The sequence below is a fragment of the Ambystoma mexicanum genome, chromosome 14 (assembly GCF_040938575.1).
Source record: "Ambystoma mexicanum isolate Mex_15411 chromosome 14, UKY_AmexF1_1, whole genome shotgun sequence".
Classification (NCBI taxonomy): Eukaryota; Metazoa; Chordata; class Amphibia; order Caudata; family Ambystomatidae; genus Ambystoma; species Ambystoma mexicanum.
In genome coordinates, this window is record NC_090940.1 from 104,173,911 (window position 1) to 104,190,003 (window position 16,093).

At 44.5% G+C, this 16,093-nt stretch overlaps 1 protein-coding gene across 5 annotated transcripts in view; it reads left to right on the forward strand.

Annotated features, from left to right (window-relative positions):
- DCAF4 (DDB1 and CUL4 associated factor 4) overlaps nucleotides 1-16,093 on the forward strand; it is a 497,489-nt gene that overhangs the window by 268,199 nt on the left and 213,197 nt on the right. For all 5 annotated transcript variants that reach the window (XM_069638614.1, XM_069638618.1, XM_069638619.1 and 2 more), the window contains exon 10: nucleotides 3,068-3,170. In XM_069638614.1, the coding sequence (XP_069494715.1) occupies nucleotides 3,068-3,170 (103 nt within the window). The remainder of the gene's footprint in view (nucleotides 1-3,067; nucleotides 3,171-16,093) is intronic.

A 16,093-nucleotide genomic window follows, 5' to 3' on the forward strand; every position in this document is an offset into this window, starting at 1 on the left:
CAACTTCAGCAACACATCAAAAATAATCATTTACTTGGCTCATTACAGTCCGGTTTTCGTGCTTTACATGGCACTGAGACATCCTTGGTTGACTTAAAATCCAATTTATGCCACATTGTTGATTCAGGTCAGATCGTCCTCCTGATGCTCCTAGATCTCTCTCCGCAGCTTTCGACCTCATCGATCACTCACTGCTGCGGGAGAGACTAGGCACTATTGCTAATCGCTCCAACGATCACTTGTGCTGGCTTTCCTCTTTTCTTGGCTCCAGATCTGCCTCTGTTGATTCTAGGGGCTATAAATCTCCTGCTCACTTGCTGAGCTGTGGCGTCCAGCAAGGAGCATGCCTCTCTCCTGCTCTTTTTAATTTATATATCCAACTTCTTTTTGACATTCTTGACAGCATCTGCGTGAGTTATACTAACTACGCCAATGATACTCAGGTGGTGATCAAAGTGACTGGCAATTATGAGTTGGACCTTACCAAAATACCCTCCATCTATGCTGGCATCAAGGTTTGGATGATTATGAACTCCCTTACCCTCAATGGCAATAAAACTGAGATTATGCTTGTTGGTACTCCCCAACTTCTTGCTAAGTTAGATCCTAGATACTCTGCTTCCTACATCTCAGGAGTTACAATTCAGACCAGTCTCTGGGTAAAGACCCTTGGCGATATATCTAGACGCCAACTTAAATATGACCAAACATGTCAGCCAGTTGAAGGCTTTTTGTGCCTATGCCACAAGTCTCATTAGGCAAATCAAACCATTTTTATCCACCTCTAACACTGCGGTCCTCACTGTTGCTTTGTTCAACTTCAAACTTGACTACAGCAATTTCCTTCTGGCTGGTACTTCTCGATCTAACCTGGCCTCCTTACAGGTTGTGCAGAACAATGCTGTCTGAGCCGTATGTGGTATCTCCATGTATCTCGGGAGGATAGCTCAGCGGCAATGTGCTCGCCTTGCAATCAAGACGACACAAGCACCACGGGTTCGATCCCCGGGTACGCGCTTAGAAACTCAGGGTATTAAGCGCATTATAAATAACCCATCATATCATATCATATATCATAACCATGTTACTGAAGTTTGGAACTCCCTACACTGGCTTCCTGTTAAGCACCTCATTACATACAAGGACCTATCCCTTACCTATAAGTGCCTTACTGACAATTGCGCCACCCAATTTAAAAAAAAAAAGGATTGCGGTTTCTCGGTCATCCCGTTCTCTACAATCCAGTAACTCCAATAATCTTGAGCAACCACAACACAAGCTTACTCGCTTCGGTGGCACTAGCTGTGATTCAGTTGCTCCTCACAGTACCAGTTTCTCTGTGTACCTGTTCAGAGTTCTCTTCTTTTAAGAAATCTCTTAAAACATTTCTTTTTAATTCTAATGAGTAGAGCTCACTAGCTCCTGACGTTCCCTGGTATTTCACCTGGCCTCCCCGTGGTACTTCTCCATGGCTCCTTCGTCTGAGCTCACTTCCTTGCTGCACACTGAGGCCTATGGACATTAACATTAACTTATCCTTGGCCTCAAGCCCAGGGACCGAATCTCTCCAGCCCTGAAAGCTCTCCACTGGCTCCCGGTCGCTATGCGGATCAAGTTCAACACCCTCTGCATGCTCCACAAGGCTTTCTGGGGCTGGGGCCAGCAATACATCCAACACTCTCTTCCTAAATACCTTCCTTCTCGAGCCCTTCGCTCCGCTGCCTCCAACTCTGAGGGTTAGACACTTCTCCAGGCAAAGATTAGGGGTTAGATCACTTTCCTCTGCAGGTGCCTCCCTCTGGAACGGCCTCCCTGCCCCTCGCACGCTTGAGCCAGACCACCTGAAGTTTCCGGAAGCAGCTCAAAACCTTCCTTTTCTCCTCTGCTTTCTCTCCCTCCCCTGCTAACCTACCTGTCTGCTGCACCAACTGGTTGCTTAGTTACCCTCAGAGTCTCACTGGGTACCGGGCTCCTCCTGGACCAGTCTCCCCCACACTGCCTCCGGGCCTGTCGCGCACTAGTGGCTGTAACTGTAATCTGTACAGTCCCCCACCTCCTTGCACTTACCCAGAGCCGCGCTGCCCTAGCTGCACTTACTCAGAGCAATGCTGCCCTGATTTCACTTTCCCCTTCCCTCCGCCTTGCACTTCCCCCGTTCCCTTGCCCTGCACTTTGCATTACTGCACTTGCACGATCTGAATGACAAAAAGCCTAGTAAGATCGTTGTCTTGCCCTCCCTCCGTACTCTCCCTTGTTGTGTCACGCCTCGAAAGAAGTATGTACAGGCGCGTTGTAAATGACTGATCATATCGTATCATTACCAAAAAGGGAGCTCTTGCTGTGGTATTTATGTCTAGGTATTCCTTTGATGGAATATTGCATAGAGGATAGAGAGCCATACTGGAACTAATGTAAGGCAAGGCCACCAATGCAGAGAGACATCAGATGTAGCGGGAGATAGCAGAACGGGGAGGTTAGACCACAAACAAAGTATATTTGTGTTTTAAATGTCATGATGCAGTGAGCTACTCTAGTGACGGATGCAACAGGAGATTGCACCAGGTTTGGTGGTTGGGGTTCTGCATTATTCCAAGCAACCTTTTCCAAAGGAGAAACACTGAAAGGCAAGTAGATGATAGCGTAGAGTGGGAGGCAGCATTTATCTTTCATTAAAGGATTACGGGAAAACCTAAAAAAGGGCTAAATAATATTATGTTTGGAGGCATACAGTGATAAAAAAATCTGAGGGGAGGGAATGTCCAGTAGTAGTTTGTTCTGAAGCATCCTTTGTAAAATACTGGGATAACAACTGCACATCCCAGGGTACAGAATATTTGTAGTTATTTACAATTTTGCTATTGTTGAGTACAACCTTGGATGTTCTCAGCACAGACTAAATGGAGAATTGTGTGCTGTGCCTTGTTCTGTAGGGGGAGAGTGAGTTATGGTGTGTTTAGCATAAGCAGTGAATTGTCCACTGATAAATAATGTCACTCTGCTCCTTTTAGTATTACATGCATCCAATCTGAGAATACTCAATTCCTACTTCATCTTCTATTTCTGTTAGACTTGTCCATCAGTTGAAGGTGGGCTATATGCAGAAAAAGAAACTGGAAGTGCAGAGTGTAGACGCCTCCCTCACTGGAACTGGGAACTTCAAGCTGATTATGGTGAGTCAAATAGGTGTGCGTTTTTTTTCTTTTTTAATTTTCATGTGATTTTTAGTTTGTGGATTTGATGCTCATGATGAACAGTCTTCAATTAAAAGCAGTGTTTGCTCCCATGCATGCCTCGTTATGAGCTGAAAATGCACATGCACAAATTTGCCAGATGATATCCCGAGGTTGTCATTGCCATCTGTGTCTCTCTGGAGAAAACTACTCAGAATCGCATCGGGCCTAGTAGATAGGCCACAGACTAATCCCTCAAATAAACAAATTACAAAATAATGAGGGCAAAAAAGCAGAGGTACTGCACAGCATCTCGCCCCGCATTATTAATATTTATTTAAAATGCAAAAAAACAAACAGACATTGTTATTACCGTGTTTCTGAAGTCCAACTAAGGGCTTAGTAAAACCATTCAACTGAGACAACACTCTTAGTATAAGGCTGTACCACCTGAGTTCATGGTAGCGTAAACAGAGCAGCCAGGCTTATCTTAGGAGGGCGAGAGGGCTGTAGAATCAGTACAAAGAAATAGTAATGCACATATGGTCCAAAGAAACACTATGTATTGTAATATATAAATGGTATATTTAAATACAAGTAAGCCCATATAAATCTTGGGGAAAGGAGTACTATCACAGATCATATAAACACATTATAAAAACACAACACTATGCTTTAAAGTACACAGACCAAAGCATAGACCTTGTTCGGAACACTTACAGTATTTCTAGGTAAGTCAGACCTTATCATACACATTTAGTGTAGGGCACACCTATTCATGGGAAGTAAAAACCATCAGTTACTTTTAGATTACTTTCTGTAATACAGGGTAGTAGACCCTAGCAATTGTACTGTGACGCCCAGCAAAGAAATCACATAGTAAACCAATGTGTAAAGATACTTTTCTGAATAGTGGGACACTTATTCAAGGGACAGTATAGACCTCTACTACTTTTGTGATAACACATTATACTAGGTGACTAAGACCTTTTTGGTGTAATATACAATTAGTTGCTTTTCAGCTCAGTGGAACACAGTCTAAGGTAAGCAAGAACTCTTTGCACTAATTGTGAATGCATCAGGCAGACCAAGGTCAGCTACACCTAAAGGAACACTTTTCAAGAATGGCACACAGCTATTCTAGGCAGGTAAAACCTAATGTTGTGATATACTATTTCAGTTGCTTTTCAGTTCAGTGCAACACAGATTGAGGTAAGCAACGACTCTTTAAGTTGTTTCAGATGGCACACAGCTAACACAAGCTAAGTAAAACCTATATACTTTTTAAAGGAGCTATCAGCAACTTAAGAGGTAAGTAGAACCTAAGGCAGACTTGTTCTGGACAGGCTAACAGCAAGTCAGGTGAAGCAAGACACAATTGGGGACACTCATACATTTATATGCTAGCAGGAATAGTGAAGTGAAACCAACAGCATTACTTTTGGGGAAGAGGCACAACCAATTCACAGGTGAGTATTTTAACCCTATATATACTTTTTCAGAATAGTGCTACACACGTTCAAGGGAAGTACAATCTTTTGTAACTGTTCACTCCCAGAGTTACAGTTACCAACCAACTTCATTTGCAAGTAATTAACTTTTGAACACTTGTTATTCTTTTCAAGGCAGAACCCTTTTCTTATCCAGTCCTTTCCTTATTCTATAACATGAGTTAATTCCGAGGCAGTAGAGGGACCCTAGTGGTCTAGGTGCCAGCTATAGGCAGGGTGAGATAGGGCTCAGTTGCAGGCAAAGTCAGAGTTCGAGACTGTTCAAACAAATAAGTATTCCACTTCAACGGTAGTTGAGTGCCCAGGGACTTAAGAGAAGACACCCCCTTAGGAGGATTCCGCAGTGGGCCTGGGTGAACTGGGTGTGTGGCCTCCCAATCACAGAAAACAACCCAAAGCTATATAGATATCACGAAGGCTTAAGGTTGGTAAAATACCCCAGCCAACGCAGTACCTCAGCACAGAAGAAGAGTTGCATCAGGAAGACTTCAGGGTCTGCAGCCAAAAACCCAGTCGATGGATTCCTTTGTCAAGAAGAGAGGTCTTTGGAAGGAGTTTTGCAGTAAGGATCACAGAAGAAGGCTCCAGGCAAGAGTTTCCTCACCGCTGGATGCAGCTATGTGGTTTTGGTGCCCTTTTCAGGAGCCAGAAGAAGACTGAATATTGCTAGTCGGATTCTCATAATTTGCAAGGCCTGGCACTCTGATGAGGGGGCTTTATGGACTCGATTCACGTCTCTGGAGGTTCAGCAGGATGCCCACAAAGTTTCAGCAATATTCGGAATTCGGAAGACCGTACATGGCCCGATGGCTTGAAGTCCCAGGGTATTGGGATATTGCAGGCCTGCAAGGTCGTAGCACAACGTCGTATGGCTCAAAATGAGGATCTTATTGGGACTAGTGGATCTCACCTGCTTAGCCTTTGGGTAGGAGTCATTGTGTTGGGGGCTCCCAGGTCGATTAAAAGGAAGGGCTACAGCAGGCTCCGGTTACACAGCAGTCTCTCCGGTCGCTGGAAATAATTTCAGGTGCAGTTTCTTGATCTTCCTCATCAGCTCCAGTGGTCGACTACCTCTTCAGCTTCCAGGATCAGACTTTTATGCAGGAACCCAGCCAATAAAACAGCCATGCAACTTTCGAACTTGGGGGGGGTTGGCAGTCCTTTCATGACAGCCAGCCTCCCAGTTTGAACTGGATTTTCGCAGTCAGGCTTGAAGACAAAGGGCTGCAGGGTTTTTGATTCCTTCTTTGCTTCCTGCCTTCACAGACACTCTGAAGCCAGGGCGGGCTTGACCGAGGTCTCCTACCGAAGATAAGATTGACGCAAAGGATTTTCCCACCCTGGATGTCTGGAGAAGAAACAAGAAAGGAAAAAAGAAGACGGGCCATTTTGGTAAAATGAGCACCTATGGGTGCCTTTACTGGGGCTGTCAAAACAGCCCACAGTAAAGGTGCACCAAAGAAAGGTTCACTGACATCAGCCATTAAAGGCAAGCTTGTCCCTTAACATTTAAGAAAGGGGATACATTGTATGTCCCCAGCACTCCACATAAGGTGTGGGGTGTGCTGGTTTCATCTAATAACATGTAAAAGGGATAAAAAGATCCTTTCTACCCATGGGAACTGTAGTTTTCACAAGTTTAGCCAGAGAAAGTTAAAAGGGGAGCCCCAAGGCGCAACCCAGCAACAATAGGCAGTATTGCCAAAAGTTGTCAAAGAGGATAACATTAAAAAGACACACTGGAGAGTCTTAAAAATGACGCCCATAAAAAGAGTAAAAGACTGTGAGTGTGGAAAAAGGTTCCCACACACTGAAATATGGGGAAAAATAATCTACTAGTCGAGGAAAATGTTCTGGGGTTGACTCAGGTCAGTAACATGTATCATTGATATGAAACTCTTACCTAACATGCATTTTCGAAATTCGACCAAAAAAAAACTCAGCCTTTTCAGCCTCGTTAGTTTAAATTCGGTATTTCAACGTAGAACCAGACCACACCACTTACCCATGAATTCAGGGACCTCTTTGCCAAGACTGCCTCTGCACTGAAGAAGTATTACCTCTGCTTGATGTTTATTGGCTAGTTAGTGTGTCTGTGTTTTCTTTTCACAACATTGTAAGTGTAATATAACATTAAAAGCTGGTGGAACCTTTGTCATTGGTGAGTTGTGTTTTACATATAACAAATATATGTAGCTTTGGGCATTCTTAATATAGCATTGTGATGTTGAGAACAACCTTTTTCTCTACCCAGAACATGTTTCTCTTGGGCTACAAGGAGCATTTTGACTTTTCGGTAGATTTCTTATTCTAAAGTAGTGGAAAGCTCTGTTTTGTTTTGTCGCTCGTTTACTTGCATGCAGGCTTTCAATGAAAAGATTGTATTTTGTATAAGGTTCATGTGCAACAATCAATATTATATTATTTTGAATGATGTTCTTTTTAGACTATGGTTTGATGTAAGGATGCATTTGTTCGGAGTGAGAGTTCTTTTTTGTGTGCTAAAAATGAGTGTATTTGCTTTTTCTTATTTGTCATTGTGCCATGGATGCCATTTTACCAGACAGTCCTAAGGTTATGCTTTGTTTACATGTTTGGTTGTTGTCGGCCTCCAGCAGTGTGAAGCAGCACAGCTTGTTTTGCTTTTCACAATTTGTTCAGCCACATAATACCAGTTTGGAGCATGTCAGAAGAGGGACTTTGCCAATTCAAATCGCATTGCTGATTGAGGTATGCGCTCTGAATTGCGGCAGTCCCTGCACTCCCTGTGACGAGTCTTCGCTATCTGAAACCGAACACAGGGGAATGAGCAATGCTACCAAGAGTCTTGTCAGATTTATAGTTTTGTTTTGCTGCCACAAATAGAACCTCTCATGGGTGGCATGTGCATTTCTATGTATTTCTAACAATGGACCCTACTTCAAAAGAGCTTGCTGACCCAAGTCCCCCACTCAGGTGAAGGCAGTCTGCAAATGCATATGTAGGTGTTTGAAACGTACTCGACACTGTGCATTAAGGAGCTGACTGGCTCTTCCTTCGCTCTCCCTCTACCCTGCTAGCTCTCTGCTCTCTCCATCTCTCCCTCCTTTTCCTTACAGCTTGCTAACTGGCTGCCTGGTGTACCCCAGAGTCTCTACCCCCGCCAGTCCTCTCTTGCACTTGCCTTAGGGGCCTACACCCACCCACCTTCAAGGCACTTAGAAATAACCCTAGAGAGTGTCTCTCTATGCACTACCCCAGTCTCCGACTCGGTGCACTCGACCTCCCCCTCCCTGTTACCGTTTGTGCACTTGCACAATCAAATGCACATGCCTGAAGATCGTCTACTGTTCTCCCATGTCCTCTCCCCTTAATTGCACTGGTAAAACTGCAGAATATATTTTACGCACTTACTCTGCATGTGCAGACTATTATCGTCTCACAATTTGATGAAGGAGGAGGGGCAAGAGCACCGGGGCAGGGGCAAGATATTGTGCCCCAGCAGGTAGTTTAGGAGGAGGGGGCTGCGTTCTCCAGCTTCATTGAATATTATATGAATATAATAGACTCTGTCATCGCACTGGAGAAAAGCAAGGAGACCACGCTTGGAGTTGATAGCACTTAATCTATCCTGTCTGAAGATTCTGCGTCCCTTAATATTTATTTGGAATGCGGAGGGAAGATGCTGTTGCAAATACTTCTAACACTGATAGCGCTCGACCAGCTGCGGATATCTTTCAATGGAAGACTGAGTAATGTGTGTAATCACATCAGAACAATGGAGATCTATGGCAGTTATGTGGTTGCTTGTTTGCAGTACCGGGCTAATGTACATCTTGCTGGGGTTAATGAAATGCCAGATGACTGCTGGTTTGTGACATGTGACTTATTGTTGGCTGTATAAAGGAATTGCCTTAACATGTGACTTGAGCAGGCAGATTGGCTGTGGAACAATGCAAGAAGCTCACTTGGAAGAAGTTATCTACATTTTACAGTGGGGCGTGTCTTTGCTCTTACAGTGTGAGCCATTTAACATAGGGATTTTGCAGCAGTGTATGTGGTCTATGGGGTGATGCCTGGGAATTTAAGGGGGTTATGCTATGATATTGTTCATTGAAGTTGTTCTGCAGGCTATGATATGGCAGGTATGCAGTGTATCACCTGCTTAATGGTACCATAACATGTTCATAGAGTACGTATATTCTAGTAATAGGGGTGTTATTGTTATTGTTTGCCATTTGATTAACACGGGGTAGCTTGCTCATATTTATGTTATTACAGTACTAGTATATATCTCCAGCTATTTCGGATGTCTATCTTCACTGTCTAATCAGTGTGTGATATGTTGTCCACATGAGGCCATGCACAGTAAGGTAGGATATGGGAGGTTTAGGCACTTAGAGTTATGTTAGTTTTTCTATAGTGTTTTGTTGCTGAGCTATTTATCTTTGTATTGGCTATTGGGGAGGGTCTGGTGTGATTCGTGGGAAATCGGGTATTTGATTGGTTGGTTATTGCATATGTATGTGCATACCCTAACAAGCAGTGGAAAAGGAATGTCTGTTTGCATACTAACTGCAATGTGTGGGTCTGGATGTGTGATTATCATATATGGGTTTTGTGGAATAGCAAACGGTCATCTGGGAAATCATACCCTATGGCACGTTGATTAAATTATGTTGTTCTGTAGTGTTGGTACGTAGATTAGAGATCAATTGAGCTAAGAATGTTATTTAGGATGAAAGTCTAGGGCAACATTAGAGATATGTGTACTGTTTCTGGTATTTGGTATTTAAGATATAGGGGGTAATGTGGGAGGTTTCAGATGGAGAGTTTTGAGACGTTTTTAGATTTTATTTCAGTTAAGGTGCGGGTTTTTATTGGTTTTTATTTTATTGGGGAAGTGGTTTTCTATGGGTAGTAGTTGAGGGCCTGACTAGTTAATGGATGTTATAGATGGGTGGATGTGGGACTTGGCTGTTTATATATTAGATAGTTATTTTGGGTCCTTAAGGCGTTTTCGTATGCTATGATTGGGAGTGAAGTAAATGGAGGGGTTAGCAAGAATATGGAGAATTGGAGTGGGACAAAAATTGGGGGTAGGGATGTTAGAGGGGTGGATGAACACAAAGGAATTGGGCTTGTTGAGGAGGATGGAGATATTGATTGATAGTAAGTTTAAAGTATTTTGGGCATAGTCAACTGGTAGGTATGGTTCAAAATACTATTGGTTATGTAAATATGAAAACTTATAAAGAGTCTGATGGATATCACGCTGTGTTGTTGGGTTTATGCTTTGGTTTTCTGTTGGCTGTCTATATGTTTTTCTGTTTATGTTTTGTGCTATTAAGTTTGTTTTTCTTTATTTCTATCTATTTTGATTTCTTTGTGCATTATATAATGGACGACTTGCTGTGGAAAATTAAATACTGTATTTTTTGTTCTTTGATACTAAGTAAGATATTGGGACTCAATAAGGCAGTATGTCATTACATTTTATCTCATGGAATGTGAAGGGAGGGAATTGTGTATCTAAAAGAAGGAAGGTAATAGCAAGAATTTGGCAGGGTGGAGGTGACATAGTGTTCCTTCAAGAGACTCATTTGATTGAGAAATCTGAACAATATTTAGCCAATTCTAGATATACACGAACGGTGTCCAATTGTATGACTCTAAATCAAGGGGGGTGAGTATTTTTTTCAGAAAAGGACTAGCAGTGAAAATGGAAAAGATGGTTAAGGATGATGAGGGTCGCATCTTACTGGCGGATGTGATACATAATGGGGAGAAGATGACCATAGGGTCTATTTATGCTCCGTGTTCCGTGAATGCACAATTTTTTATTACTTTAAGTAAATTGTTGAAGAAGATGAAAGGGGAAAAATATGGTCCTAGGGGGAGATTTTAATACTGTATTGGATAGTAAACTGGATAGGAAATCTGATTGTAGGTATAATGGTGAAAGGATTAGCGATTTGTTTTGTGGATTTACAGCAAAATGTATCTTAGTGGATGTATGGCAGGAAATGCATCATATGGAAGTATCATACTTTGTATTCGTTAGTGCATGATTCGTATTTGCGTATAGATTACATTCTTGTGTCCGATCGTTTGGTTAAAAATGTGCTGTCTTCAGAGATTAAGGAGAGATTTGTCATGACCACTGCCTCCAAGGTGTCAGACCTAGCCCAACATCCTTGGAAGCAGGGTTATGACCCTTATTCCAGGCACAAGCCGGCCCCCGTATGGGCCTTTTGGACCTTGTCCTGGCGCCAGCAGCGCCAGGCTCATGCTCATGAAGGGACCCAGTCCCGGCACTGGAAGCGCCGGGCTCATATAAAAAGGATTGGTGCTTGGGTGGACTTACCTCCTGCAGACCATGCTGCTTCCCTACCTGCAGGATGAACTCTTTATCCAATCCTGCTGGGACTACTTTAACTGCTGGGTAGGGCCAGCACCACTCCCAAGAATTACATACTGGAACTCTTTTCTTACCTCTGAAAGCTGTGGAAGAAGACGCCTAAGCAATACTGAAGGCTATTTAAACCACACCCGATTGGTTTCACGTGCTTCGCGTTATTCTGCAATAGCAGCAGGACGCTCACCGTGTCGGCTCCAGCTGATCTTCTTCTTCTGCACCTGAAAACAGGAAAATCTTCAACTTACCTTCCGGAATCCAGCTCCAGCCTTCCTCGACATCTGAAAAGGAAAACGAGAACATTAGAGTAGCACGAGAAAGTACCAGAGCTGCTCTTACCACCTTCCGGCACCTTCCAAGGCCTCGTGCCGCGATTCTTCGTTCTCCAGCCATCTGCAACTACAAAGAATACAGGTTAGCGATAACTCTGTGATATCTGCTTACCTGTGCCACGGTCTCCGCGAGCTCCGTTCAGCGCCATTTGTCCGCACCTGTAAAATACAAGAAGGACATTATTAGAGCTCAGGACTCCATTTCTACTCACGTGCCTTAAGTGGTGATACCTGTCCGTCCTCCGGCACGATCCTTCGGCATCAGTCTTCATCGCCGATTGCACCGCGACCTGAAAGAAAGGGGAAAAAGACTTTTAAAAGTGCATTTAACTTCAGATGAACTTTTTACTTGCCTGCAAAAACTCCGGACTTCTCCACTTACCGGATCAGCATACCGGACCTGCAAAGAGGCAAGATTCTGAAAGGACAATAAAAAGACTCATATAAGGCACTCACCGTTCGTGCAGCTAACGACGGTCTTGCCTTCTGGACTCTACCTCCGCAATAAAAGGCTGAACTATCGTCCAGTGAAGTAACTGGCTACAGCGCCCCTGCACAGACGCAGGATGGAGAGCGCCGCTTTTACCTACCTAAGGTGAGCACATGCGGCCTAGGAGAGCTGTAGGAGTGTCAGGAAGGGGAAAGGGCCGAAACCCCGTCAGGCAGACGGTAACCCCCGTTTCTTCTCTGCCCGCAGACATCTCACTCTCCAGATTAAGATCACAGTAAGGAGAGGGCCCTTCCAGGGTGGTGCCAGAGACCTGCGAGTGACTTTGGAAGGTTCAGAGAACGCCCAGACCAGACCCGCGCCTCCGAGGGATTCAGGTGAGCGTTACAGAACGCGAAGCCTACCACAAATATCCCACCCAGGCGCAATGGAAACCTCGGATACAGACCAATTGGCCCAATTGCTTGGGGAGCTGAGGGCCGAGGTACATGCATCTCGTCAAGAAACAAATGCCTTACGAAGGGAATTGATCGTTTCCAAAGAGCGAGCGGACAACCTGGCCAGGCAATTGCTACAAATTCAAGCTGGGCAAGCACCTTTGACTACCTCGGGAGGGAATTATCCACTTACAACCTCAAGCAATCCAGTGCACATTAATCTGCCAGGGAATGTGCCCCTGGCTCCACCAGAACGTTTCTCAGGTGATCCTAAACGCTACGCAGTATTCATCAACCAATGCGCTTGCACTTTTTGTGTAGACCCACTGCATTCCCAACTGACCAAGCTAAAGTAGCGTTTGTACTTTCCTATCTTAGTGGCAATGCGGCTGATTGGTCCATTCCTTTAGTGACACAGGATGATCCGGTCCTCCAAAACTTCCAAGACTTTCAGGCCAGTATGGAAAAGTTGTTCGCACGACACTCACAAGGGCAGGCCTTGGACAATGAACTCCTATCGCTAAGACAAGGTAACCAAGATCTCCTGGTGTACATAGCATCTTTTAACAGACTGGTGGTTGAAACCAGGTGGCCAGAAGACAAGAGGGTCACGCTTTTCCACAGGGGGCTACGTGGAGAACTTAAAGATGTCTTAGCACAGGTGGTAAATCCTCCGCAAGAGTGCTACGATTATATCGACCTAGTAGCTCAATTAGATCATCAACTACAGAACAGAAAGGCCGATCGCTCCAGATTTGAAACCCGGACGATCTCAAAGACTCAAAACCCTGCTAAAGGAAATGATTCCGTGGAACCCATGCAGATGGGCATCGTGAAAGGACCTTTAACTCAAAAGGAACGAGAAAGGCGAAGACAGTTGCAGCTGTGCCTCTACTGTGGGAAGTCTGGACACTTCCTTCGAGATTGTTCAGTGAAACCGGTCAAGAAAGCCTTGGGAGCTTCCGATAAGGATGCAAAACAACAAGAATCGGGAAACGACCTCGCCCGGCAAGCGTAGAGGTCCGCTTGCCGAGCGTAAAAACCAGTTCCTTGACCTCGCATTTCGTACTGCCCATGGTCCTCATAAGCCCCGACCAACCAAATCGTATGCATGCTATTAAGGCATTCATTGATAGCGGATCAATCGGTAACTACGTGGATCAAGATATGGCAGCTAGGATGAATATTCCTTTATGTCCTAAATTGGTAAAAGATGTAATCACTACAGTGGATGGTACAGAAATAGTTTCCGGACCAGTCTCTCACACCACCGTGGAAGTGACGCTGCTCTGCCAGGACGGACATCGGGAAGGAATCGTGTTTGATGTAATCAAGGCCCCGCAGTTTCAAGTAATTCTAGGAGTTCCTTGGTTGGAAAAACACAATCCTCAGGTCGACTGGCGAGCCAAGGTAATCCGGTTTCCAGAGTGCGCCCAAACTTGTTATTCTCGGCCCGACATCAGGCTGGAAGCCATCGCTTCCGAGAACCTCCAATTGCCTCCTGAATACCAAGAGTTTAGTGATGTCTTCCAGAAAGATCAGGCCAACACCTTGCCCCCGCACAGATCATACGACTGCCAGATAGACCTGATACCCGGATCCACTCCACCGTGCAGTAGAATATATGCTCTTACTGAGCCAGAAAATCTTCACCTCAGACAATACTTAGACCAGTACCTGGCTAACGGATTTATTCGTCCCTCAAAATCTCCAGCTTCTTCAGCTTTGTTCTTCGTCCCGAAAAAGGAAGGTGACCTGAGAACGTGTAAAGATTACCGCGCCCTGAACCAGATTACAGTCAAAAACAGGTATCCGCTGCCTCTGATTCCTGAACTATTGGACCAAGTAAAAGGCGCCTGCATTTACACAAAACTAGATCTCAGAGGAGCTTACCACTTGGTACGAATCAGGGAGGGTGACGAATGGAAGACGGCCTTTCGCACAAAATACGGATTATTCGAGTATCAAGTAATGCCTTTTGGACTATGTAATGCACCGGCCGCCTTCCAGTTCTTTATGAATGACGTTCTCCGAGAGCTTATTGATGTTTGTGTAGTCGTCTACATTGATGACATCCTGGCATACTCCTCCTCAGAAGCTGAACACCGACGACATGTCACCGCAGTTTTGCAGAGGCTTCGCCACCATCGTTTATTTGCTAAGTTGGAAAAGTGTACCTTTCATGTAAAGGAAGTCGAATTTTTGGGGTTCATTTTGTCACCCAACGGTGTTCACATGGACACAAGAAAAGTGGATACTATCACCAAATGGCTGTCTCCGACTTCGGTAAAAGGAGTACAGAGCATGTTGGGCTTCGCTAATTTTTACCGAAGGTTTATCCCCGAATTCTCTCGAATAGTCCAACCTATCACGGCTCTCCTAAAAAAGAACAAAAAATTTGAGTGGACTCCAGAGGCCGAACAAGCCTTCCAAGATTTGAAAGCCAAATTTATTTCTGCTCCAGTCCTGAAACATCCTCGTCCAGAACTTCCTTATATCGTCGAGACCGACGCATCTAGCCTTGCAATGGGGGCAGTTTTGTCTCAGAGATCCTGAAACACACCAATTACACCCTGTGGCGTTTTGGTCCCGCAAATTTTCGGCCCCGGAAATCAACTACACAATCACGGACAAGGAACTTCTGGCAATCAAGTCCACCTTTAAGGCCTGGCGGCATTATCTCCTAGGAGCCCGGCACACTGTCACTGTAATTTCTGATCATGTAACCTCCAATATTTGAAGTCAGCCAAGGCCCAATCTTCAAGACAACTCTGTTGGGCTTTATTTTTCGCGGAATTTGATTTTGTGATTACGTTTCGGCTGGGCGTCAAAAACGGAAAAGCTGATGCCCTTTCACGAATAGGCGGTAACGAACTCGCAGCTAATCCAGAACCAGTACCCATAATCCCCGAACAAAAGATTTTGGGAGTCATCAACACAATGTCTCTTGACGACATAAAAAGGAAGATCAAGCAAATAATAACTCCCGAAGATTCCTTGACTTGGCTGCAGAAAGGAAAGGATTTTACGATAGATCAAGATCTATTATACTTCCACGGCAGACTTTATTTACCGTGTGATGACTTACAGAAACAGGTCATCACCTGCTATCATGATTCCTTAATAGAGGGACATCCGGGTGTAGCCAAAACCTCCGAAAAAATTAAAAGACATTTCTGGTGGCCGTCCTGGAGAAAGGATATCAAAGACTTTGTGGCCTCATGCGGCATCTGTGCACAAAACAAGAGCCAGAGAGAAAAACCAGCCGGGCTACTGCATCCGATAGACATTCCACCGTGCCCTTGGCACACCCTCTCAATGGATTTTATCACGGATTTACCCCCTTGTTCCGGATATAATACAATTCTAGTAATTGTTGATCTTTTTTCAAAGATGGCTCATTTTGTTCCACTGAAAGGATTACCCACAGCTTCCATTCTAGCCCGAGAATTCCTTGAAAACATTGTTCGCTTGCACGGGTTCCCTTCAGTCCTAATCTCTGATCGAGGGAGCCAATTCATTTCCCATTTCTGGAGAAGTTGTTGTCGTCTTGCCCAAATTGACGTGCGACTCTCTACCAGCCACCACCCTCAGACTGACGGGCAGACTGAGAGGACTAACCAAACTCTGGAACAGTATCTTCATTGCATGTTACAACAATCAGAGGGTACTTGGAGGGACATTCTTTGGATTGCTGAATATGCGTACAACAATTCAATACATACCGGAACAGGTAAAACCCCTTTCTTCCTGTTGTATGGGGTTCACCCTGGGACCTCTAATTTAGATCCGCCTCAA